The following is a 24,026-nucleotide window of genomic DNA, read 5'->3' as shown; positions in this document are numbered from 1 at the left end:
GGCCAGAAGCCTTAAGAGACCCGCAAAGGGGACACCGAGGACTCTTGTCAGCCTCATCGAGCTGCCCCAGCATGTGCACCGGGAGCTGCGCCAAGTGTCTGGGGGGCACCCTCATCCCTCTGGCTGTGTTTGGCCTCTTGGCTAACATCCTGCTGTTTTTCCCCGGAGGAAAAGTGATAGACAACAACGACAACCTTTCTTCAGAGATCTGGTATTTCGGAGGGATATTAGGAAGCGGGATCTTGGTGAGTAGGGAAACCTTAAAACACCCCTCAGGAGATCCCCACCCCCACCCCCATCCTATTTTTAAAGCTGGTAGTTATAGAACCGGGAAGATACTTAGAAGCTAACCAAAGTCCAAGTGTTGCCGGATAAAGAGTGCCTTCCTTTATTTCCCCTCCGATAAAAGAGTGGGTAAGATCCTATCGATTTAAGTAATTAATCCCCAGGTTTGGACTGGCGATGCTCATAGGACAGTTGAGTCCCATGACCTAAACGGAAGGCCTCAAAATTGCTTTATTCTAACTAGATGCCAAAAAAGATTCTAAGCAACCCAAAGCCCTACTTTCTAGCAAATGAATTGACTTAAAACCACCAAGAGCCGGGCATGGTGGCGCACTTCTGTAATCCCTGCATTTGGGATGCTGAGACAGGAGGCCAGCCTCAGCAACTTAGCAAGACCCTGCTTCAAAATTCAAAAAAAATAAAAAAATAAAAACCTGAGGTCAAGCATGGGTGCACACGCTTGTAATCCCAGTACTTGGGAAGTGGAGAAAGGAAGATTGCAGGTTCGCAGCCAGCCTCAACAATTTAGCGAGGCCCTCCCAAAACTTAGTGAGACGTTACTTCAAAATAAAAAACAAAATAGGGTTGTGGGTGCCGGGCGTGGTGGCGCACGCTTGTAATCCCCGCGCTTGGGAGGCAGAGACAGGAGGATCCCGCAGGTTCGAAGCCAGCCGTGCTGGCTTAAGAGACCCTGTTTCCAAATAAAAATGTAAAAATAGGTCTGGGAGTGTAGCCCGGAGGTAGAAGGGCTTCCAGGAACCCCAGTACCACCAATAATAATAATAATAATAATAGGTTTGTGGGTGTAGCTCAGAGGCAGTATGCCCCTAGGTTCAATCCTGGTATCAAAAAATAAAAATCACCAAGAGCTAGATGTCCAAGGAATCCTCTTCTCCATTAATGTCTTACTCTTTGTTTCCAGTAGAGTTGGGGAGGGGGATTTTATGACAATCAAGGGCAAGTTTCTAATGCTTGTCCTAACCCACCACCTAAGTGGAAACTCAGGGTGCCAGACCTTGAAATCCTGCCCCATACAAGCTGAAGGCAGGCAGGCCAATTGGAAGCCCAATGCTCAGTAACTCCCGTCTACCTCAAGCCGGTCCTTGCCATCGCCCACCGCCCTGGGGGTCTGAGTTGCAGCCGCAGGGGCTCCCCAGCAGGCTGCAGCCCTCCCTCAGCCCCAACCCCTCTGAGGCCTTCTCTTGCTGGCAGATGATCTTCCCTGCGCTGGTGTTTCTGGGTCTGAAGAACAACGACTGCTGCGGGTGCTGTGGCAATGAGGGCTGCGGGAAGCGATTCGCGGTGAGTCTCCACGGGCGCCAGCTCCTGGGGGGGCGGGGGAAATGTGTGACCAGCTCCAGCCAAGACTCTGTGTTAGGAGGTGCAGCGATGAAACGGATGCTTCCTGCTGCCAATAATAAACCAATGAGAAATGCGGTCATTACGGCATCCCTCCTAGTTACAGGATCTATATACTTAGGTCGTAGGTTTCATTTTTTTGTTTTATTGGTACACTATAGTTTCACATCATAATGTGGGTCATACTGATGATGGCATACATTCACACAGTTCTTGCTGCCCCCTCCCGCTTCCCTTCCCCCTCCCAATAGTGAGTGTCCAGGTTAATCATGCTACATTCACACTTATGCACATATTCGGATGTAGCTCCTCCATCAATCAACCTCAGCCTTCTTCCTCTCCTACCCTTCCTTTCTAGCTTTGCTGAGGTCTCCCCTCCATTGTCTGGATGATACAGAGCAATAGTAATTAAAACAGCATGGTATTGGCACAACAGCAGGCACACAGACCACTGGAACAGAAGATTCAGAAACAAACCCACACGCCTAGAGTCAGCTGATGTTTGACAAATGGGTCAAATTCATATGCAGGAGAAAAGACAGCCTTTTTAACAAATGGTGCTGGGAGAACTGGCTATCCATTTGTGGAAAGATGTAACTAAATCCTTACCTCTCACCGTGCATAGGAATGGATCAAAGACTTGGAAATTAGACCAGAGGCTGTGAAGCTATTAGAGGAGGGCATAGGCTCAACACTCCAACATATAGGCACAGGCAGTAACTTTCTCTACAAGACCTCCAAAGCGCAGGTTGTAGTTTTATCTATTTATTTATTTATTTATTTATTTATTTATTTAGTGGTACTGGGGGTGGAACCCAGGGGCTTTTCTACCTCCAGGCTATACTCCCAGACCTATTTATATTTTATTTGGAAACAGGGTCTAAGTTGCAGATCACCTCACTCAGTAGCTGAGGCTGCCTTCGAACCTGTGCGATCCTCCCGTCTCAGCCTCCCAAGCACAGGCATTACAAGCGTGCGCCACCACGCCCGGTGTAGTTGTAGGATTTGGAAGCTGTCAGGGATGTTGGAGCTGAAAAACTTCAATGCTGCCATATAAATAATGTAGGCTTGAGCCAGATGTGGTGGTGCACACCTGTAATCCCTGTATTGAGAGGCCAAGACAAGACTATAAGTTTGAGACCATCCTCAGGAGATTTAGCAAAACCCTCAACAGCCTGAGGAAGACCCTGTTTTGAAACAAAAGGAAGAATGCCCCTGGTTCAGGCCCCAGTAACACACACACACACACACACACACACACACACACACACACACACGCAGGCGCACACACACTCTCACAGGCACACGTACACAAGCACAGAAACAAAATGTAGGCTTCCAAGGCAGAGATGGGAGTCAAATCTCTTTCTCTGCTATTGAGAGCCCACAAGACCCTGGGCAAGTCATGACCCTTTTCTGGCCCTGCACTGCCTCATCTGTATAAGGGACTTGGGACCGGATAAAAGAGGGTAACAATCTCCCCTCTAGCTCCCGGAATTCTCCATCTTGACCACTATGGGGGCTCTTGATCCCTGACCCCAGCATCTTCCTTTTCTACCCAGACTCTGTCTCAGCAAGGACATGGGGACTTTCATGTGGCCATCATCTTTGAGTAGGTGAGGGAGGCATCAGTGTCTCAGGGCAGAGGGGCAAACGCAGGGATGTGGGGTCAGGACCCAGTCCTCCTGTGGGCAGGGCCACCAGACTGCCTGGCTTTTCCCTTTGCTCAGCTGAAAACTGGGGAAGTTAGACGACACCAGAAGTCCCCAAGTACAGACAAGCTCACTGGGGATTGAAGCCAGAGACATTCTACCTCCGAGCGACACCCGCAGATCCGTTTTATTTCTTATTTGGAAACAGGGCCTCTCTAGGTTTCTAGGGGCCTCACCAAATTTCTGAGGCTGGCTCCAAACCTGCGATCCTCCCATCTCAGCCTCCCCAGTACTAGGATCACAGGTGTGTGCCACCAGGCCTGGCTTGTATTTGGGTATATTTATGCAAGAAGAATGCAGAAGGTAGAATCGGAAAGCTGGGCAGGATGACATGTAAGGCTAGTGCGTGCCCCGGCTTCCCTGTTTCCATTCTCTGTCTAAGAGGCCCACGTAGTGAGCCACGTATACTTTACCTTCTTAAATGTATCTCTATCTATTCTGAAAGAGAGTCATTTTAACATTTTCTTCTCATAGTTTCTCCCTTATTTAGTAAAAAAAAAAATTTGATTGAGAGCCGGGCGTGGTGGCGCACGCTTGTAATCCCAGCATTCGGGAGGCTGAGACCTGGAGGATCACGGTTCGCAGACAGCCTCAGCTACTTAGTGAGGCTCTGCAACTCAGTGAGACCCAGTTTCAAAATAAAGAATAAAAAATAAGGCAGGGGGTAGCTCGGAGGTAGAATGCCCCTGGGTTCCATCCCCAGACCCGCAAAAAAAAAAAAAAAAAAAAAAAATTGAGTCCACATGAAGAAGGGTGGCAGAGTGTACATAGGTTACAGTTTACTCAACATTTCCTTAAAAGAGGATGTTTTTGTCAAGAGTCCAAATATTTGTGGCTTTAACCAATAAAAATCATCACTTGCAAAAGAGTAGAAAGATGCTACAATTTGATAAGTTACAATCTTAAAATAATGTGTTACTTAAGATAGTTTGCTTTTTGTACTGATTATAAAGAAAAGGAAGGAGTAGATAAGTCACTTTCTCTTGAAATATAATCCCATTATGCCTAGTGAGCTTTTAGAGGATAAATTGGAGATAAGAATGTGAAAAATAGCAATTATGAAATCTGATGAAAAGAAAGAAGAATCCTGGTTTAGAAATCTAACATTTCATTCCTGGTGTGGAGCTGCAGACTAACGTCTACCCAGTATAAAACAAGAAGATTGCTGGGTGTGATGGTGCATTTGTAATCCCAGTACTTGGGAGGCTGAGACAGGAGGATTGCACAAGTTTGAAGCCAGCCTCAGCTACTTAGTGAGGCCCTCTGCAACTTAGTGAGGCCCTCTGCAACTTAGTGAGACCTTGTTTCAAAATAAAGAATAAAAAAGAGGGCTGGAGATGTAGCTCGGAGGTAGAATGCCCCTGGGTTCCATTCCTAGTATGGAAACAACAGCAAAAATATATTTATTTGTTTGCTTTTAGGTCCCTTTAAACTTTATTTATTTATTTATTTATTCATTCATTCATTTATTTTTGGTGGTACTGGGGGTGGAACCCAGAGGCTTTCTACCTCCGGGCTATACTCCCAGCCCGGCTTCCCTTTAAACTTTAAAACCACAGTGAGACGTGAACTAGCATTCAAAGTATTTTGCGAAACTTGTGATTTTTATTAGATTTATGTGAAGTCCAAGAGGAAAGTAGAAAAGTCATAGGCACAGCTGAGTTGGTATGATCTGAAACGTTCGGTCTGGCCAGTTCGTTGTCTGCTGGGCTCCCTGCTCTCTGTGTGAGCTCTGCCCATGGTGTGAGTTGAGGATGCCATCTCCAAATGACCCGCAGCGTCCATGAGAGGACCAGCTGTGCCAGAGATAAAGCAAGACACGCGGCCACACGCCCTGAGCCTGGCTCCTTCACAAGCTGGCGCAGGGGATTCTTGGTTTTGCTGTTGTTCCGTTTTAATCAACTACCAACTTTGTGTGTGGTACTGGGGGTGGAACCCAGGGGCATTTTATCTTTGAGCTACACCTCCAGCCCTATTCTTTACTCTTTATTTGGAAACAGGCTTTCACTGAGTTTCAAAGAACCTCACTAAGTAGCTGAGGCTGTCCATGAACCGCGATCCTCCTGTCTCAGCCTCCCAAATGCTGGGATGACAAGCGTGCGCCACCACGCCCGGCTAACTACCAACTTTTAAAAATTAAGAGATCACACAAAAAGTATCTAAATGTCTACCCCACCTCTTTAAAAAAAAATAGCCTGTTAAGTCTGTGCCCACTTTTTGATACAACCACAGCCTGGCCTGTGCTGGGAATGGCTGAGCCCTCAGACCTCACGGCCCTACTCTTGGGGCTACTAATCACATCTCTCCTTCTGAGTCATGTTCCTTTCCTGCTCAGGCTCTGAAGTGCCAAGAGAAGATATTTACAAACATTTTGTCAGGCAAAAATAAAAAAGCTAGTCAGACTCAGTGGGGCATGCCTGTAATCCCAGTACTTGGGAGGCTAAGACAGGAGGATCTCAGGTCAAAGCCAGCCTCGGCAACTTAATGAGAGCTGTTTCAAAGTAAATACTGAAGGGCTTGGGGTGTCACTCAGAGGTAAAATGCCTGTGGGTTTAATCCTCAGCACCACAAAATTAATTAACCAATTAACTAAATTTAATAGGACTGGAGATGGAGCTCAGAGGTAGAACATCCTTGGGTTCAATCTCCAGTACAGGAAAGAAAGAAGGAAAGAAGGAAGGAAGGAAGGAAGGAAGGAAGGAAGGAAGGAAGGAAGGAAGGAAGGAAGGGAGGGAGGGAGGGAGGAAAGAAGGGAGGGAGGGAGGGAAGAAGGGAGGGAGGGGAGGAGGGAGGGAGGGGGAAAAGAAAAGTTACATCATAATTTGGAAGGGATTAGAACTCAGAAGTTGTGAGTGATTTTTGCAAATGCTTAAGACACTCCCCTCCATGTTCCTAAGGGGAACTGGGCTTCTGAGGCTCTTTACTGAAGAAGTCCTGCAGCGTGGACAGGCTGACCAGGCAGACACAGGGAAGGCTCGGGCACCACGCTCTCTATCATTTGATTTCTGGTCTCTACCTCCCTCCCAGGTCTTGTTCTATCTTTCTAGATCTTTCTCCATATGACATCTGTTCTCTTCTTCAGGTGGTAAAACCAGGATGTGGGAGATAGGCAAGCAGGGTGTGATAGCCTTAGCGATAAAGCTAGACATCCCGCTTCTGTCAAATAAGCTGGGCTTCCTGGGGAGGCAGGGAAAGTGAGCCCGGAGCGCACAGAGCAAGAGTGGGGCGACTCCCAAGGTGGGCTTCGAGAACCTGGACCTGGTTTGTTCTCAGATCCAGCCTCTTCCTCCACGCCAATTCCCAGGGCCTCCTGGAAGCTTGTCCGGGGCTGCTCCCTGCCTCCTGCCTTCTAATCATTTTTTAAAAATTGATCTCTCAGGGCCCGGCATGGTGGCACAAGCTTGTAATCCCCACGCTTGGGAGGCAGAGACAGGAGGATCGCGCTGGTTCAAAGTCAGCCACGATGGCTTAAGAGACCCTGTTTCCAAATAAAAATATAAAATAGGTCTGGGAGTGTAGCCCGGAGGTAGAAGGGTTTCCAGGAACCCCAGTAGCAAAAGAAAAAAAAAATTGATCTCTCAGGGCCCAAGGGACAGCTAATTAATTTTATCAACTCATTCATGGTAAAGCATTAAAGCCTGTGCATTAATGTGGACCTTTTGGAGACCTTGGACTTGATTCAAAGGAGTGTCTTTAATCTTGTGAACAGCAAGGAGATTGATAAAGGAGATCCTTGGAGACAGCAGGCGGTTTTTCAGCATCCTCAAGCCTTATCAGGCAGATAAAACCCTTCTCCACCCCATAGTCAGGGCCAGGTGGTTGACTTGCAGGTGTCTTGTGAAGACTGTGTGCTTGTCAGCGTGGCTTCCTGTGCCCAGCTCACCAGCGCCCCCTAATGTCCATAAGTACTGATATCTACCTCTTTATTCTTTGAATAACAGTTTGAGGGGTTTTTTTTAAGAAAGGCAATACTTTTTTTTTTTTTAATACGGTACTAGGGGAATTCTATCTCCAAGCTACACCCCCAGCCCTATTTTTTATTATCTATTATGAAACAAGGTCTCACTAAGTTGCAGAGATCTTCACTAAATTGCTGAGGCTGACTTTGAACCTGGGATCCTCCTGTCTCAGCCTCCCAAGTACTAGGATTACAAGTGTGCGCCACCATGCCTGGCTAAGAAAGGCAATGCTTTTTTTTTTTTTTTGTACTGGGGATGGAATCCAGGGGCATTCTACCTCCGAGCGTCACCCCCAGCTCTATTTTTTATTATTTTGAAACAAGGTCTCACTGAGTTGCAGAGGGCCTCACTAAGTAGCTGAGGCTGTCCTTGAACTTCAATCCTCCTGTCTCAGCCTCTCAAATGCTGGGATTACGAGCGTGTGCCACCACGCCCAGCAGCAATGCTTTTGAAGAATGGATTTTCTCAAAGAAGAAAGTAAAGCGTGGAACGGTCATTTCTTCGCTATTTCCTGTGCTTAAAAATCCTCGGCAGTAAAATAACTATGTCAATTGCTGCCTTTCATAAGGATGGTGCAAGGGCTGGGAGAAGATGCTGTGAGCCTTAGATGAAGGGAGAGGAGAGAAGCACCTGCTAGGTGCCTGGGATCTGAAGGGCACGTAGGTCTTCAGTAAACACTTGTTGAACGAATAGATACTGAACACCCAGGAAGGGTTTTCAGGGTATTTCTGCATTGTATCAGGCTCAAACCTCACAACTGTTCTCTGAGTTAGGTAATAAAGCCCAAGTTACTACTGATGAGGCTTCCTTACATATTACGAGTTCTGTGAGGCGGGCCTTACTTCACCTTTTTGGTCTCAGGGAACATAACGAGGACCAAGAAGGAGATATTTTAGACTCATACTTTATGTCCTAAGTGTAAGCACAGTTGCCCTGCCGCAGGAGACATCACAGGGACTTAACCTCAGCTGGCTAACTGGACCTGAGAACTTTTAAGACCGCTACTAACCCTAAGACTCTTTTATGCTATAACAGACTGGCCTTGTGTATTGGTCCTGTGAATATTTTATCCTCAGCGAAGTTTTTAAAAGAAAAAAAAACCACTATTATGGGAGAGGGCACCAAGCACAGTCTGATTGTATGCCATTTTCAATATGATTCACAAATTAAAAAAAAAGAACAGTTTAAAGATATCAAGCCATATCGAGGACTTCATTCACCAATGAAGAGGTGGAAACGATTTGGGATGAAAAAAGATGCGTGAGGCACAAATTTCATTTCAGAAGACCCCACAGGCCCCATCCGCCATAATTTCCCTGTGATCCCCCTGCCTGGTCAGGTTTGCCAAGTGGAATCTCGGGACCACCCATGAACTTGGCTGTCTCCTTGTCTTTCAGATGTTCACCTCCACGATATTTGCAGCGATTGGATTCGTGGGTGCTGGATACTCATTTATCATCTCTGCTGTCTCCATCAACAGGGGTCCTAAGTGTCTCATGAGCAATAACACCTGGGGCTACCCCTTCCACGACGGGTAAGGCGCCACCCTGCAATGCCCAGGTGTCACCACAAGGGGCGCTGGCGGGCAGGCCTCCTGGTGCACCTCTTCCGGCAGTGATGGGGCCGGAGGCTGGAGAGAGGTTGCATGGAATTTTTTGACAGACACCAGAAGCGATAATTAAAAGAGAAGGCCTCATTGGCCTCAGGGGAGGAGATTTGCGGTGTCACTACTTGCTCCCAGGTTCTAGTTGCTGCCAGACAGGGCAGCTAGTAATATTCATATCCAGAGGAGTGGCTCCCGTTACAGATTTTTTTTTTTTTTTCAGTACTGGGGATTGAACCTAGGGGCATTCTGCCTCTGAGCTATACCTCCAGCCCTATTTTTTATTCTTTTATTTTGAAACAAGGTCTCACTAAGTTCCAAAGGAACTCACTAAGTAGCTCAGGCTGGCTGCTAACCTATGATCCTCCTTTCTCAGCCTCCCAAGTGCTGGGATTACAAGCATACGCCACCACGGCAGGCTAGATCTTATAATAGAAAATGAGAATGCTACACACTAATGGGGCTCAAAGGCTTTCACTAACACCCAAATTAAACAGCCCTCTAAAAATTTACAGAAAAATGATGTTGAAAAACACTGTGAGTTCTTTATGAGTTTGTGTTAATAGAGCTCATTAAAATAGCATTTCATATTTTCTGGATTTCTGGATCTCCACACAAAGTGCAGGTTGTAAATAACTTCTTTCCCCTGACAGATTTACAGTTTAGTCTCCATAGCAACCGTGAGGGGTAACTCCTCGCCCAAGGCAAGCTTAATAAGTTTACTGGCTTGGAGTCACACAGTCAGCTGGGGGCAGAGGCAGGGTTCAAAATCTGGCTTCTAACTTAGAGCATTCTTATGTGACACAACCCTTCTTCTCTAAGACTGCGCTGTCTGGTACAATGGCCAGTAGCCATGCGTGGCTATGTCTTCAAGTGATTTGCATGAAACGAAGCTAAAAACTTTATCACTCAAACTAGCATATTCCAAGTACTCATTAGCCCTGTGTGGCTGGTAGCTGTGGCATCGAAGAGCACAGATACAGGACATTTCTGTCGCTGCAGATGGGCCTGGTAGATGCCACTGGCTAGATGTGCCTTCCATGACAGCATGGGCTATTTGTTTTTTGCTCATCTCAGATCCTCTGCCCTGAGCAATGATGGGCACATTCTAGGGGGTCAGGGAAAGAGACGGCTTGGTCTTCCTGCACACAGAGGATGAGTCCATGGTAAAAAATCTCAGCTGGGCGTGGTGGCGCACTCTCGTAATCCCAGCATTTGGGAGGCTGAGACAGTAGGATTGCGGTTCGCGAACAGCCTCAGCTACTTAGTGAGGCCCTCTGCAACTTAGTGAGATCCTGTTTCAAAATAAAGAATTTAAAAAATAGGGCTGGGGGTGTAGCTTGGAGGTAGAATGGTCTTGGGTTCCAATCCTAGTACTGAAAATAAAATCCTCAGTACACCAGTGTCTGTCAGTGTTTATGGGGCATTGTTCCTGACCAAGTCCCGTTTATAAAAATGACATAGTATTTGCATATAGCCCACAAACATCCTCCCATATACGTGTGTGTGTGTGTGTGTGTGTGTGTGTGTGTGTGTGTGTGTGGTACTGGGGTTCCTGGAAACCCTTCTACTTCTGGACTACACTCCCAGACCTATTTTTTTATATATATATTTTTATTTGGAAACAGGTTCTCTTAAGCCAGGGAGGCTGGCTTCGAATCTGCGCGATCCTCCTGTCTCTGCCTCCCAAACGCGGGGATTACAAGCGTGCGCCACCATGCCCGGCCTCCCATATACTTTAAATCATTCCTAAATTGCTTATATCAGCCAAATGCAATGTAATGTAAATGCTATATAAATAGCTTATTATACTGTATGATTTAGGAAACCATGGCAGGGGAACTAATCTGCACATAGTCAGCATTTTTTCTCAATCATTTTTAATTTTTTTATGGCACAGAGGATGAAACCCAGGGGCTTTCTACCTCCAGGCTACACTCTCAGACCTATTTTATATTTATTTTGAAACAGGGTCTCACTAAATAGCTGAGAGCCTCGCTAAGTAGCTGAGGCTGGCTTCGAACCCGCATGATCCTCCTGTCTCAGCCTCCCAAGTACGGGGATTACAAGCATGTGCCACCAAGCCTGGCTCTCAATTATTTCTAATACAAGGTTGGTATTCAATTGTGGAGCCTGCAGATGAGTCCCTGTCTATTAATTTACAGTGAGACACTAAAGAAACTCAAAAGACTTGAGCCTGGGGAGGCGCAGGGCACTGGTTCCAATACCATGCAGAGTCTGGGCGAGCTCACAGGTGTCCCCTGTCAAGTATCTCCGCCCCCTCCTCAATGGCTAGGCAGGAGGAGGCCTCTAGAACCACCTGTATTTAGCCTGCTGTGGAATGCCCTCTTGTCTTGGAGAGGACTTTTGGGGCTCCACCACCATGGATTGCCAGGAGGCTCAGCCTTCTCTTAAGGTTCGTGCCTGGATCGCTCACTGTTTCCCCCTGGAGGCAGGTCTGTGGAGCTACAGACTGAGTCTTCCTTCAAGGGCCCCTGTCCAGTTATTCTCATCCACACTATGAGGAGTATTTTTCTGTTATGTGTTATTTGTGAACAGGCTCTCACTAGGTTGATGAGAGTCTAACTACTTGTTGAGGCTGTCCTTGAACCTGCAACCCTCCTGTCTCAGCCTCCCAAATCCTGGGATTACAAGTATGTAGCACCCCGTCCGGCTTAGCTTTGGAGTTAGACCTAAAATCAAATCCACCCACTGCCTTTGGCTCTCCTCAACTTCTGTCTGTCCCTCCGCTGAGTGAATATTTACTGGAGGCTGCTCTGTGACGGTAAAGAAGCACATCTTCCTGGTGTGTGGGGGATGATGTAACACAGTCAGGCTGCATCGATAACCTAATACAGGATAACTGCAGTGATACCAAACACGCCGTGTCCTGGATCTGAGGACAGAGGCAGGAAGGACGTGGTCTCTGCCCTTGTGGGTTGATAGTTGCAAAGAGAAGATGAACAGACAAACAACAAAAGTCCTCTGCAGCCGGCTCTGTAGGAGAGAGAAATGGTGGGGAAGCTCGGCAGGGTGCACCTGATCCAGCCAGGGGAATTGGCCAGCAAGCACTTGAGCCCCGGCTCCCTCCCGGCTGCCTTGTTGACAGGGAGAAGGGAGTTCTGTGAAGCCCTTGGTCCCTGCTCCCCTGTTGATGGAGGCTGCAGCTCTAGTGAGAACGCCCCTCCTGACAATGGGATGCTTTCTAAAACCAGTTATGTGGATTTGCACTGCCTCTGCCCTCCCTCCTCACTGTATGGAAACAGGCTAACCATGGGGTCCAGAAGTACAGGCCTCCTTCCACCCTGGCCTTGGAAAGCTGGGCTCAACTAACAGTAGCAAACAGAGCCGTCCTTTTCCAAGGCCTCCTGGACTCTCAGGATCTGAGAGGGCTGAGGACCGGGAGGCGATCCGTGGCTGGCTGACTCCAGGCATCCAAGTTTAATCCTGGTTGCCAAATTTCGCGCTCCTGGGAGTGTTTCATGAGTGTGGCCACCAGGAGGCGCTGTCGCCCCACCATTGCACAAAGTCTCCTCAAGAGGGCCTGCCGGATGCTGTCACTTAGGGTACTTTAAACCCAGGCGAGGTGGTCCAAGCTTGTAATCCCAGCATTGGGAGGCTGAGACAGGAGGATCTCAGGTTCAAGCCCAGCCTCAGCTACTTAGTGAGGCTCTTGGCAACTTAGTGAGATCCTGTTTCAAAATAGAATAAAATAGGGATGGGGATATAGCTCAGAGGTAGAAGGCCCCTGGGTCTAATCCTCAGTACTGAGAATAATAATAATAATAATAATAATAATAATCCTTTAGATGAAATGCATCTAGAACATACTGGTTTTTGTTTTTTTTGTTACTGGGAATTGAACTCAGAGGCATTCTTCTACCTCTGAGCTACACCCCTAGCCCTATTTATTTATTTATTTATTTATTTATTTATTTATTTTTGAAACAGGATTAGTCAGGTGTCATTGCATAAACCTGTAATCTCAGTATTGGAGAGGCTGAGACAGGAAGATCACAGGTTCAAGGACAGCCTTAGCAAGTTGTGAGACTTGAATCAACCTAACAAGACCCTGTCTCAAAAATGAAATACTATGAGGTAGAATGCCCCTGGGTTTGAGCCCCAGTACCCAAAAAAATAAAAGAGAGAGAGAAAGGGAAGGAGGGAGGGAGAGAGAGAGAGAAAAAAAGAGAGAGAGAGATAGGTAAGAAATAGAGAAAAAGAAAAGGAAAGAAAAAAAAGAAGGAAAAATAAACCACGTCTTGCTAAGTTGCTGAGGGCTCATTAAGTTGCTTAGGCTGGCCTCAAATTAACTTGGGATCCGATCCTCCTGTCTCTACTCTTTATGAAGCAGAGAACTCTCCATACAGATAGCATATATAGAGTATAAACATATTGCAGTTTCTCTTAACTCAAAGCTTATATAAAATATATGTATTAAGGCAGTAAACTATCTCTTCTTTTTTTTTTTTTTTTTGCCATACTGGGAATAGAACCCAGGGGCATTCTACCTCTGAGCTACACCCCCAGCCTTATTTTTCATTCTTTATTTTGAAACAGGGTCTCACTGAGTTGCAAAGGGCCTCACTAAGTAGCTGAGGCTGACTGTGAACTGCGATCCTCCTGTCTCAGCCTCCCAATGCTGGGATTATCTCTTCCTTTTAAAGAAAAATAATTAAATATTTTTTCACATGGAATTCCTACATATTAAGAAAAATGCGGTTGAGTCAGATTCACAATTGGGTTAAAGTCAGGCTCTCTCCCTTAGCTCTATGACACGCCTGTGTTGTTCATGATTCACACGGCGGCTGGGTGTGACAGGTGATTGTGTCCCCAATGGTGACAGCTCAGGACAAAGGTCCTGAGCCACATTTGCTTGGCTCTAACTCTGCTGTGTCTTCGTTGCCCAGGAGTGTCAGTGAATTTACTCATCCTCTCTGTCAGCTCACAAAAACGACTCCGCGGCTTCCTAGCTGTGTGACATGGGGCAGGTCGCTTAACCTCTCTCTGCCTCAATTTCTTTGTTTGTGGAATGAAAGAAAGGAACCTTAGGTTTCAGCAAGGACTAAATGGGAGAGGGAGCGTGGGGTAGACCAGCATCTAGCACATCGGATGTACTCAGTCAAAAGTGAGGTTTTGTTTCTTTGTTGTTGTTGTTGTTGTTGTTGTTTTGGGGTTTTTTTTGTTGTTTGTTTTTTGGTGGTACTGGGGGTGGAACCCAGAGGCTTTCTACCTCCGGGCTATACTCCCAGACCTTTTTTATATTTTATTTGAAAACAGGGTCTCACTAAGTTGCTGAGAGCCTCACTCAGTAGCTGAGGCTGGCTTCGAACCCGTGGGATCCTCCCGTCTCAGCCTCCCAAGCGCGGGAATTACAAGCATGCGCCACCATGCCCGGCTGTTGTTTTTTTCATTGTTAGCATATTTTTTCTTTGTTTTTTTCCCCATTGTTAGCATTGTAGCATATTTATTTATTTATTATTGTTAGCATTGGCATTGGAAGGTATTTTTTTTCTTTCTTTTTTCCATTGTTAGCATTATAGCATATTTTTATTGTTAGCAGGGTAGCGTAATTTGGGGGGTTTATTTTCATTCTTAGCATTGTAGCATATTTTTTCTTTGGTTTCTTTTTTATTGTTAGCATTGTAGCATATTTTCTCTGGGAGCTTGTCTGCGGCAGAAAGGTTTTGTTGTTTTGTTTCGCGCACGCAGGGACTTCCTAGTCTAGGGAGCTATGTCGTATTTACAATTTCTCCCCATCGCCTGCAGGGATTATCTCAGTGACCAAGCTTTGTGGACCAAGTGCCAAGAGCCCGAGAACATCGTCCCCTGGAATCTGGCCCTCTTCTCCATCCTGCTGGTGGTCGGCGGGATCCAGATGGTCCTCTGCGCCATCCAGGTCATCAACGGGCTGCTGGGGACGCTCTGCGGGGACTGCCGGTGCTGCGGCTGCTGCAGGGTGAGTTGCGGGAGCCGGCCGCCGCGGGCGTCCAGGCCTTCCCCTCAGGCCCCCTGAGACAGGGAGGGCTGGGACCGCGCCCGCGTCCAGCCGCCCAGGCACCCACCAGGCCAAGTCTTTCCCATCTTCATAGGATGCCTATAGTGAACAGGGCCTGGGGGAGCACTCCGGTCACCCATTATTTGGGAGGCTGAGACAGGAGGATTGCAAGTTAGATGACAATCTCTGCCACTTAGCGAGATCCTGTTTAAAAATAAAAATAAAAGCTGGGCATGGTGGCGCATGCTTGTAATCCCTGTGCTTGGGAGGCTGAGACAGGAGGATCGCACAGGTTCGAAGCCAGCCTCAGCTACTGAGTGAGGCTCTCAGCAACTTAGTGAGACCCTGTTTCCAAATAAAGTATAAAATAGGTCTGGGAGTATATCCCGGATAGAAAGCCTCTGGGTTCCACCTCCAGTACCACAATAAATAAATAAATAAATAAATAAATAAATAAAATATAATTGGACCAGGAAGGTAGCTCAGAGGTAGACTGCCCCGAGTTAAATCTCTAGTACCACAAAAAGAAGGAGGAAGGAGGAAGGAAGACAACCTCAGCAACTCAGCAAGACAACCTCAGCAACCTAGGGAGACCCTGTTTTAAAACAAATAAACAAAAATTTTAAAGGGCTGAGGGTAGTAGCTTGGAGGTAGAATGGCACCTGAGTTCAATAACCAGCAACACACACACACACACACACACACACACACACACACACACACACACACTGTGGTAGTTGATGCCTACCCCTACCTCTTCAGTTGCTAAGTACCTACCACAGGTGACACTGTGCATTCATGTCAACATGTAGAAGGCTCGTGAACAATGCTTCTCCTTCCTAACAATATGGCAATCAGGAAGGGGCACGGTCTCTGGGTTTATCATTCTGGGTTCAAATCCCAGCCCTCTATTTGATCAATGTGGCTTTCAATCCCGCACCTCTATCTCTTAGAAAATTATATTTGATGCCAGGCGTGGTGGCGCACGCTTGTAATCCCAGCACTTGGGAGGCTGAGACAGGAGGATCGCACAGGTTCAAAGCCAGCCTCAGCTACAGAGTGAGGCTCTCGGCAACTTAGACCCTGTTTCCAAATAAGATATAAAATAGGGCTGGGAGTATAGCCCGGAGGTAGAAAAGCCCATGGGTTCCACCCCCAGTATTGCAAAAAAAAAAAAAAAAAAGAAAATTATATTTGATAACAAAGGACAGTTGAGCTCAGTGGCACACACCTATCATCCTAGTACTTGGGAGGCTGAGACAGGAAGATCGCAGGTTCAAGGCCAGCCTCAGCAACTTAGCAAGCTCTGCAGCAAATTAGCTAGACCCGGTTTCAAAATAAAAAGGACAAATAAAAAGGACTGGAAGTGTAGCTTGGAGGTAGAATGCCCCTGTGTTCTAGTCCCAGTACCAACATCATCATCATCATCATCATCATCATCATCAAAAATGCAAAATAAATGGAAGTTTTCATTCCTGCAACCTAAACACTGAAACTAAGTCAGAACTGTGGAGACAGTACCCTCTGGGTGACCAAGAAGGGGGGACAGTGATCAGGAGGGGTGACAATGGGCAGGGGAAGAGGAAAGGTCGGGATTGTTTTAAATGACACCGCCATATCTAATTCGCTTCCTTTATCCTCCAGGGAGAAGGACCAGTGTGAAAGGCCTCCATGAGCTGCTCTAACCCCAAGCCCATGGGAAGACGCCGCTGTAGACTCAGCTTCCCGCTGGGTTGCTCATCTCCATCTGCTCCCCGTGGCCAAGGCTTAGGAAGGGATGAGCTACCCCTTCACGTCCCAACCAGCTTAGTTCCAGGTAGAATTTTGGTAATGAACACTAGCCGGACCACTCAACACATTCTATTTTTAAGTCTCTCGCATTCGCTCCCTTTAGAACTTAAAGGCAGGATGATCCCAGATTTTTCAAAATTCTTTGCTTAAAAGAGTAAAAGGCATGAAGGTGTGTGTCCTGCCACGCTGCTTCTTTGTATATAGAGGTGTTTATATCTTTGGAAGCTTTGCACGACTCCAAGGGGGAAAGCACATTAAAATTGAGAAGCCAATTTTTTGTTTTCAAGATTTATGGAAGGGGGGAGAATGATGGATGTATTATAAAAAAATTTTCAATGCCTGTGTTGCTGACTTGTGTGAGTTACTTATGACTAGTCTGTTGAGGCTGTTGTTATTTACTGGGGTTCCCCTATGTATAATAAATTAAAATCTGAGTTCAGAGATAATATAATAATGACTGTGTGTGTGTTTTAAGGAGGGAAGTAAAAAAAAATACATTGAATGCATGGGGGAAGTATAAATGCTTTCTTTAATCAAACCTAAAAAGGTTTTAAAAAGGTTGATGTGGTCGGGCATGGTGGCACAGGTTTGTAACCTTAGTACTTGGGAGGCTGAGACAGGAGGATCACAGGCTCAAAGCCAGACTCAGCAACCTAACGAGGTTCTCAGCAACCCAGTGAGATCCTGTTTCCAAGTAAGAAATAAAATCAGGCTGGAGGTGTCTTGGAAGTAGAATCCTCTGAGTTCAATCCTCAGTATCCCCCCAAAAAATATGTGGAAGCTGAATATGGTGGCATATACCTATAATCCCAGTACTGCCGAGGCTGAGACAGGACGATTGTAGGTTTGCAGACAGCCTCAACAATTTATGACCAGGATTAAGAAAATAGGTAGTAGCTGGGCGTGGTGGCGCACACTTGTAATCCCAGCACTTGGGAAACTGAGACAGGAGGATCGTGCAGGTTCGAAGCCAGCCTCAGCTACTTAGTGAAGCTCTCAGCAACTTAGTGAGACCCTGCTTCCAAATAAAACATAAAATAAGTCTGGGAGTATAGCCCAAAGGTAGAAAACCCCTGGGTTCCATCCCCAGTGCCATACACACACAAAAAAGATAATAGGTAGTATTAATTCTGTGTTATGTTAAGGAATTAACTCTGATTTTATGAGCCAGCCACCAAATAAATCACTGGGTTTATTTTTAAAGATCACAACATAAAACTTAGGGGTTCTGGGAAAGTGATTTTTTGGTCTCAGTTTCTCCATCTGTAAAAGGACTGCTGGAAGACAATCACCTTACAAATTTTTGAAGTCACCCAAGGATGAAAGAAAGACTTGCAATATTGTCAACCTGATTTCTAAGCAATCATGAGGAACTTGGGGGGAGCCGCGAGCCAGAGCCTCCCTGTCGAGCTGACCGGCTGCGCTCTGCGGCCGAGGCTGGACCCTGGGCTCTTCACACCCAGAAGTTCACCATGGCCTCCGGTGTGGCTGGCTGCAAAGCATTGGGCACTTTCTATGATGTCGCCCCCACTGTGACATGTAATGAGAACTAGGTAAGAAGAGAGGTCATCGGCATCTGGGATTAATGGGCAGAAGGAAGACATACAGGCAGATGAGCCCTTAAAATCTCGTTGGGGAAATCATAAATGCAATGGTCCACGCAGGTGGACCGTTGGTGCTCAAATGTGGCTGATTATCAAAATCACCTAAGACCGCTGGGTGCGGTGGTGCACACTTGTCATCCCAGTACTTGGGAGGCTGAAGAGAGGAGAGTCAAAGGTTCGAGGCCGGCCTCAGCAATTTAGCGAGACCCTGTTTTTAAAAAAAAAAAAAAAAGGCTAGTCGAGCGTGGTAGTGCACCCTTGTAATCCCTGCATTTGGGAGGGTGCGACTGGAGGATCGCATCGGTTTGAAGCCAGCCTCAGCTACTTAGTGAGGCTCTCAAGCAACTTAGTGAGACCCTGTTTCCAAATAAAATATAAAATAGGTCTGGGTATAGCCCGGAGGTAGAAAGCCCCTGGGTTCTACCCCCAGTACCATACACACACACACACACACACACACACACACACACACACACACACACTCACACACACACGAATAGGGATGCATCTCAGAGGTACAATGCCCCAGTACAATAAATAAGTGAAAGAGAGAAAGAAAAAGAGGGAGGAAGGGAAGAACAAAGGAAGGAAGAAAGGGAGGGAGGAAGGAAAGAAGGAAGGTTGGTTGGTCAAAAAATCTGGGTATGGAACTGGGCGTGGTGGCACATGCTTGTAAGTCCAGCATTCTGGAGTCTGAGACCGGAGGATCACAGTTTACGGAGGATCACAGTTCATGGACAACCTCAGCTTCTTAGCGAGGCCCTTCCTTTGCAACTCAGTGAGACCCTGTTTCAAAATAAAAAGAGACTAAAAAAATAGGACGAGGGGTGTAGCTTGGAGGTAGAATGCCTCTGGCGGTTCCATCCCCAGTACTGCAAAATAAATAAATAAATAAATAAATAAATAATAAATAAATAAAATTCTGGGTATATGGATGTGGTTCAGAGGTAGAATGCCCCTGAGTTTAATCCCCAGTCTCCTCTCTCTCTCTCTCCCTCTCTCTCTCTCTCTCTCTCTCTCTCTCTCTCTCTCTCTCTCTCTCTCTTTCTTTTTCTTTTTTTTTTTAACTGGGGTTCCTGGAAGCCCTTCTACCTCTGGGCTACACTCCCAGACCCATTTTATAGTTTTTTTTATTTGAAAACAGGGTCTCTTACCAGCGCGATCCTCCTGTCTCTGCCTCCCAAGCACACACACACACACACACACACACATGCACACGCACACACACGCATGAGAAATACAGAATCAACAAAAAGTCCTGTTCTCATGACACTGACTGGCTGGTGGGGGACAGCAGGTGAAGAATAAATAAGGTCTCATTGTTAGATGACGCCTCGTGTTGTGGAGAAAACCGTGCGTGGGAAGGAGAGAGGGGGAAACTCCCAGAAAGAAGACGTAGACCTGCATTGAGCAACTATGAATTGCTGGTGCTTTACATAGATCACTTTGAGCGTCTTGTTACTTCAGTTTCTTACTTACTCTTCGCCGGTCTCCCATGGTCGCCCCTCCTTCCACAAATGCCAGCTTTTCATGTAAAGAAACTCAAGTTCCAAGATTCTAAGAAACTTGGCTAAGGCCACAGTGTTAATGAATAACAACTGCCTGGCCCTGAACTTCTTAACTGGTTGTGGGAATGAGGCCCAGGGCAAGCTGGTGATGGAGACCGCCCACACATGCCTGTCACGAACACGCACGTAGCCCTCCTGCAGACCGCCCCGAGCAGCATGGGGTGAGCGGGTCACCCCTTCCCTGTGAACGTGCATCTGTACTGAACACATAGACTTTTTTTCCTTGTACAGCAACTACTGACACAGTATTACATTATTTTAGGTATCATAAGTAATCTGGAATGATTTAATGCTGGAGGGTGCATACAGGTTCTATGCATATATATGCCATTTTATATAAGGGACTTGAGCACCCCCAGATTGTGGCGTGTGTGTCTGTGTGAGGGGTGTCCTTGTAACTAACTATCCCCTGTGAATACTGAGAGATGGTAGCATTTAAGTTTCTTGCAGGTGGAGGCCGTGACTTCAATTTCTTCCTTTCTACCAACCAGTCCTTGTGTCAAGAGGTCCACCAACTTCTCTCCATTCGATTAACCTTTACTTTTCTACCTATTTTAAGTCCTTCTGCTATCCAAAGTCTTCCTGTGTCTTCTATTATATAGACTCCAGCTCTGGGGCAGAGTATACATCTCTTATTTATTTATTTATCTTTTTTTTTTTTTTTTTTTTTGGTGGTACTGGGGGTGGAACCCAGGGGCTTTCTACCTCCGGGCTACACTCCCAGACCTTTTTTATATTTTATTTGGAAACAGGGTCTCGCTAAGTTGCTGAGAGCCTCACTAAGTAGCTGAGGCTGGCTTGGAACCTGTGCGATCCTCCTGTCTCAGCCTCCCAAGCGTGGGGATTGCAAGCGTGCTCCACCATGCCTGGCTTTATACAATCTCTTTTTAAAATTTTTTTTATTGGTGCACGGAAGTCATACATCTCAATGGGATACAAGATGGTAGAGACATACAGGCATACATCACCCAATTAGCCCTCCTTACCCAATTCCTGCCCCATTTCCTCCCCCTCCCTCCTTCCCATGCTCGGCTTAGTGATTGACTTTGATATGTTTGTTAAACTACCTCATGTGCATTAGAGAAAGAATTTTTGTCTTCCCTCCTCCCATCTCCTCAGGTCAGCATATTTGCTCATCCTTCTTCATCTAGACTTCCTCCTATGACCCATTTCTCCCTAGTTTTCACATATCTAAGGAGAGCCTCCAATTTCTTATTTTTTGTGACTGACTAATCTCATTTAGCATAATGTCCTCCAGTTCCATCCAATGAGGCAGGTTTGAACCCAGCCCCAGAAATTTAGCAAGGCCCTCGGCAACTGAGACCCTTTTTCAAGGAAAAGAATAAGATAGGGCTGGGGGTATAGTTCAGAGAGAGAGTTCCCCTGGGCTCGATCCCAGTAACAACAATAACAAAAAAAGATATTATTTGCAATTTAAAATAACAAAATAGAGCCAGGCGTGGTGGCGCACGCTTGTAATCCCAGCATTCGGGAGGCTAAGACCGGAGGATCGCGGTTCACCAGACAGCCTCAGCTACTTAGTGAGGCCCTCTGTAAGTCAGTGAGACCCGGTTTCAAAATAAAGAATAAAAAATAGGGCAGGGGGTGTAGCTTGGAGTTTGAATGCCCCTGGGTTCCATCCCCAGACCTATAAAAACAAACAAAAAAATAAATAAAAATAAAAAATAAAAAATAGGCTAGGCATGGTGGTACACACCTGTAATGCTCAGTCCACAGTACCCCAATAAATAAATAAAATACATACATACAATAATAAGCTGTACAACTATACAAACTGGCATAGAGAGCGATGAGATACTGGATTTATCTGTTGCTTACTATATAACCCTGTGCAGATAACTTAACCTCATCATCTGTAAAATGAGGGTAGTAATATCACTGAAGTGATGTGCTTGCCATACAGATTGAGGTATTTAACCAAGTGTTTTGCATAGTGCCTAACACATAGTAAACACTCAACAAGTATTAAAAACCATTGTTACTGTTAAGAGAAAATGTACAAGGGTCAAAACGAAATGTTTGTTTAAAATTCCAATTTATACTATAGGGGGAAAAAACAAGCATTCCTTTTTTTTCTAAATCTGAAATTTGTGGGATATAGAGCCTTTGCCTTTTTACTGTATACATCTTCATACTTAACACTTTCAACAATGAGCACTTGTTACGTTAAAAGTGATGATGGAGGGTAGCTTTTAAAAGGATGCATAAGAGCCGGGCGTGGTGGCGCATGCTTGCAATCCCCGCGCTTGGGAGGCGGAGACAGGAGGATCGCGCAGGTTCAAAGCCAGCCGTGCTGGCTTAAGAGAACCTGTTTCCAAATAAAAATATTAAAAAGAAAATAGGTCTGGGAGTGTAACCCGGAGGTAGAAGGGCTTCCAGGAACCCCAATACCACCAAAATAAATAAATAAGTTAATTAATTAATTAATTAAAAATAAAAAGGCGTGTGAGGCTGGGCATGGTGGTGCATGCCGGCTATCCCAGTACTTGGGGAGGCTGAGACAGAAGGACCCCCTCAGGTTTCAGGACAGCTTCAGCAACTTAGCAAGGCTCTCAGCAACCTAGGGAGACCCTGTTTCAAAACCAAAAATAAAAAGGGCTGTGAGTGTAGATCAGAGGTAGAATGTTCCTGGGTCCGATCCCCAGTACAAAAATAAAATAAAATAAAATAAAATAAAATAAAATAAAATAAAGCCAGGCATGGTGGCGCAAGCTTATAATTCACAGGTTCGGGGCCAACCTCAGCTACTTAGGCCCTCTGCAACTTAGTGAGACCCTGTTTCAAAATAAAGAATAGAAAAGAATAAAAAAACAGCTACTTAGGCCCTCTGCAACTTAGTGAGACCCTGTTTCAAAATAAAGAATAAAAAAATAGGGCGGGGGGTGTAGCTTGTAGGTAGAATGCCCCTGGGTTCCATTCCCAGTACTGCAAATAAAATAAGCGTGAGATCTGGACTCTGGGCTGTTGGTAGGCTGTCTTCAGCAGCACCTCCCTCATGGCTCAGAGGAATGCTTTTCAGCGGGGCTCTCACCTAATGCTTCTGCTTGTGGAGAAAGGTCTCAAGTCTCCCAACAGTGACCAGAGAACACACTGCCCCAAACCCAAGCTAAGAATGAAAAATGAGCTGTTATTCTGGTTTTACTCCTGAGAATAAAAATCAAAACAAAATGCCATGTTATATTGTTAATAACAGCGGCAGGAACAAGAATCCTGTAGCTCGGATGTCTCCTCAAATCTGGGAGGGTGAGCCAGGCCTGGTGGCACACACCCGTAATCCCAGTACTAGGGAGGCTTAGACAGGAGGATCACAGGTTCAAGGTTAGCCTCCGCCACTTAGACCCTGTTTCAAAATAAATAAAAGAAAGGGCTGGGGAATGTAGCCCGAAGGTAGAATGCCCTGGGTTCAATCCCCATTTTTAAAAATCTGAAGGGTATTGGTAGGATGGTGTGATTTTAAAAAATAAAAGCAGAGAGTGATTAAAACAAAACAAAACAAAAAAACCTGGGTGTGGTAGCAAAGAGCTGTAATCCAGTGCTTGGGAGAGTAAGACGGGAGGATCACAGGTTCAAAGCCAACCTCAGCAACTTAGCAGGATCCCGTTTCAAAATAAGAAATAAAATAGGACTGAGATGTAGCTCAGAGTTAGAATGCCCTTGGGTTTAATCCCCGGCATCACACAAAATAAAATAAAATAAAATAAAATAAAATAAAATAAAATAAAATAAAATACATAACTTTTTTCATGTGTGTGATACTGGGGATTGAACCCAGGAACTTTCTACCTCTGAGCTATGCCCCCAGCCCAATTTTTATTTTTATTTTAAAACAGGGTCTCACCAGGTTAAGCTATCCTCAAATCTGCTATCCTCCTGTCTCAGCCTCCTAAGTACTGAGATGATAGGCGTGCACCACCACGCCCTACAAAAATACATATGTTTAAAAACCTCAGTGGGCTATTTCAGATAAAATGTTAACCTGAATTCTGTGGCCATTTAGAATATTTGCCTACAGATTTTTCTTCCTTTCATTGTCAGCCTGGAGGTTACACGAGCCTCTCTTCAGTCGCACCCAAAACACTCCCCGCACAGAACATACACAAATAGCAAACAGACAAAGGCACTGGGT

The 24,026-nt window shown here is 45.9% G+C and overlaps 1 protein-coding gene across 1 annotated transcript; it reads left to right on the top strand.

The window, feature by feature from the left end:
• Positions 1-71: 71 nt before the first annotated feature.
• Positions 72-16,578, top strand: TM4SF4 (transmembrane 4 L six family member 4; the record flags this gene model as incomplete). Its single annotated transcript, XM_080696595.1, has 5 exons — positions 72-245; positions 1,498-1,587; positions 8,713-8,849; positions 14,688-14,877; positions 16,561-16,578. The coding sequence occupies 5 exons, from the start codon at positions 72-74 to the stop codon at positions 16,576-16,578; spliced, it is 609 nt and encodes a 202-aa protein (XP_080552721.1).
• Between the last annotated feature and the right edge of the window lie 7,448 nt (positions 16,579-24,026).

The sequence above is a fragment of the Muscardinus avellanarius genome (assembly GCF_963383645.1).
Source record: "Muscardinus avellanarius genome assembly, chromosome: 5".
NCBI lineage: Eukaryota > Metazoa > Chordata > Mammalia > Rodentia > Gliridae > Muscardinus > Muscardinus avellanarius.
The sequence above is the reverse complement of the archived record's forward strand: the minus strand, read 5'-3'. Positions and strand labels throughout refer to the sequence as shown.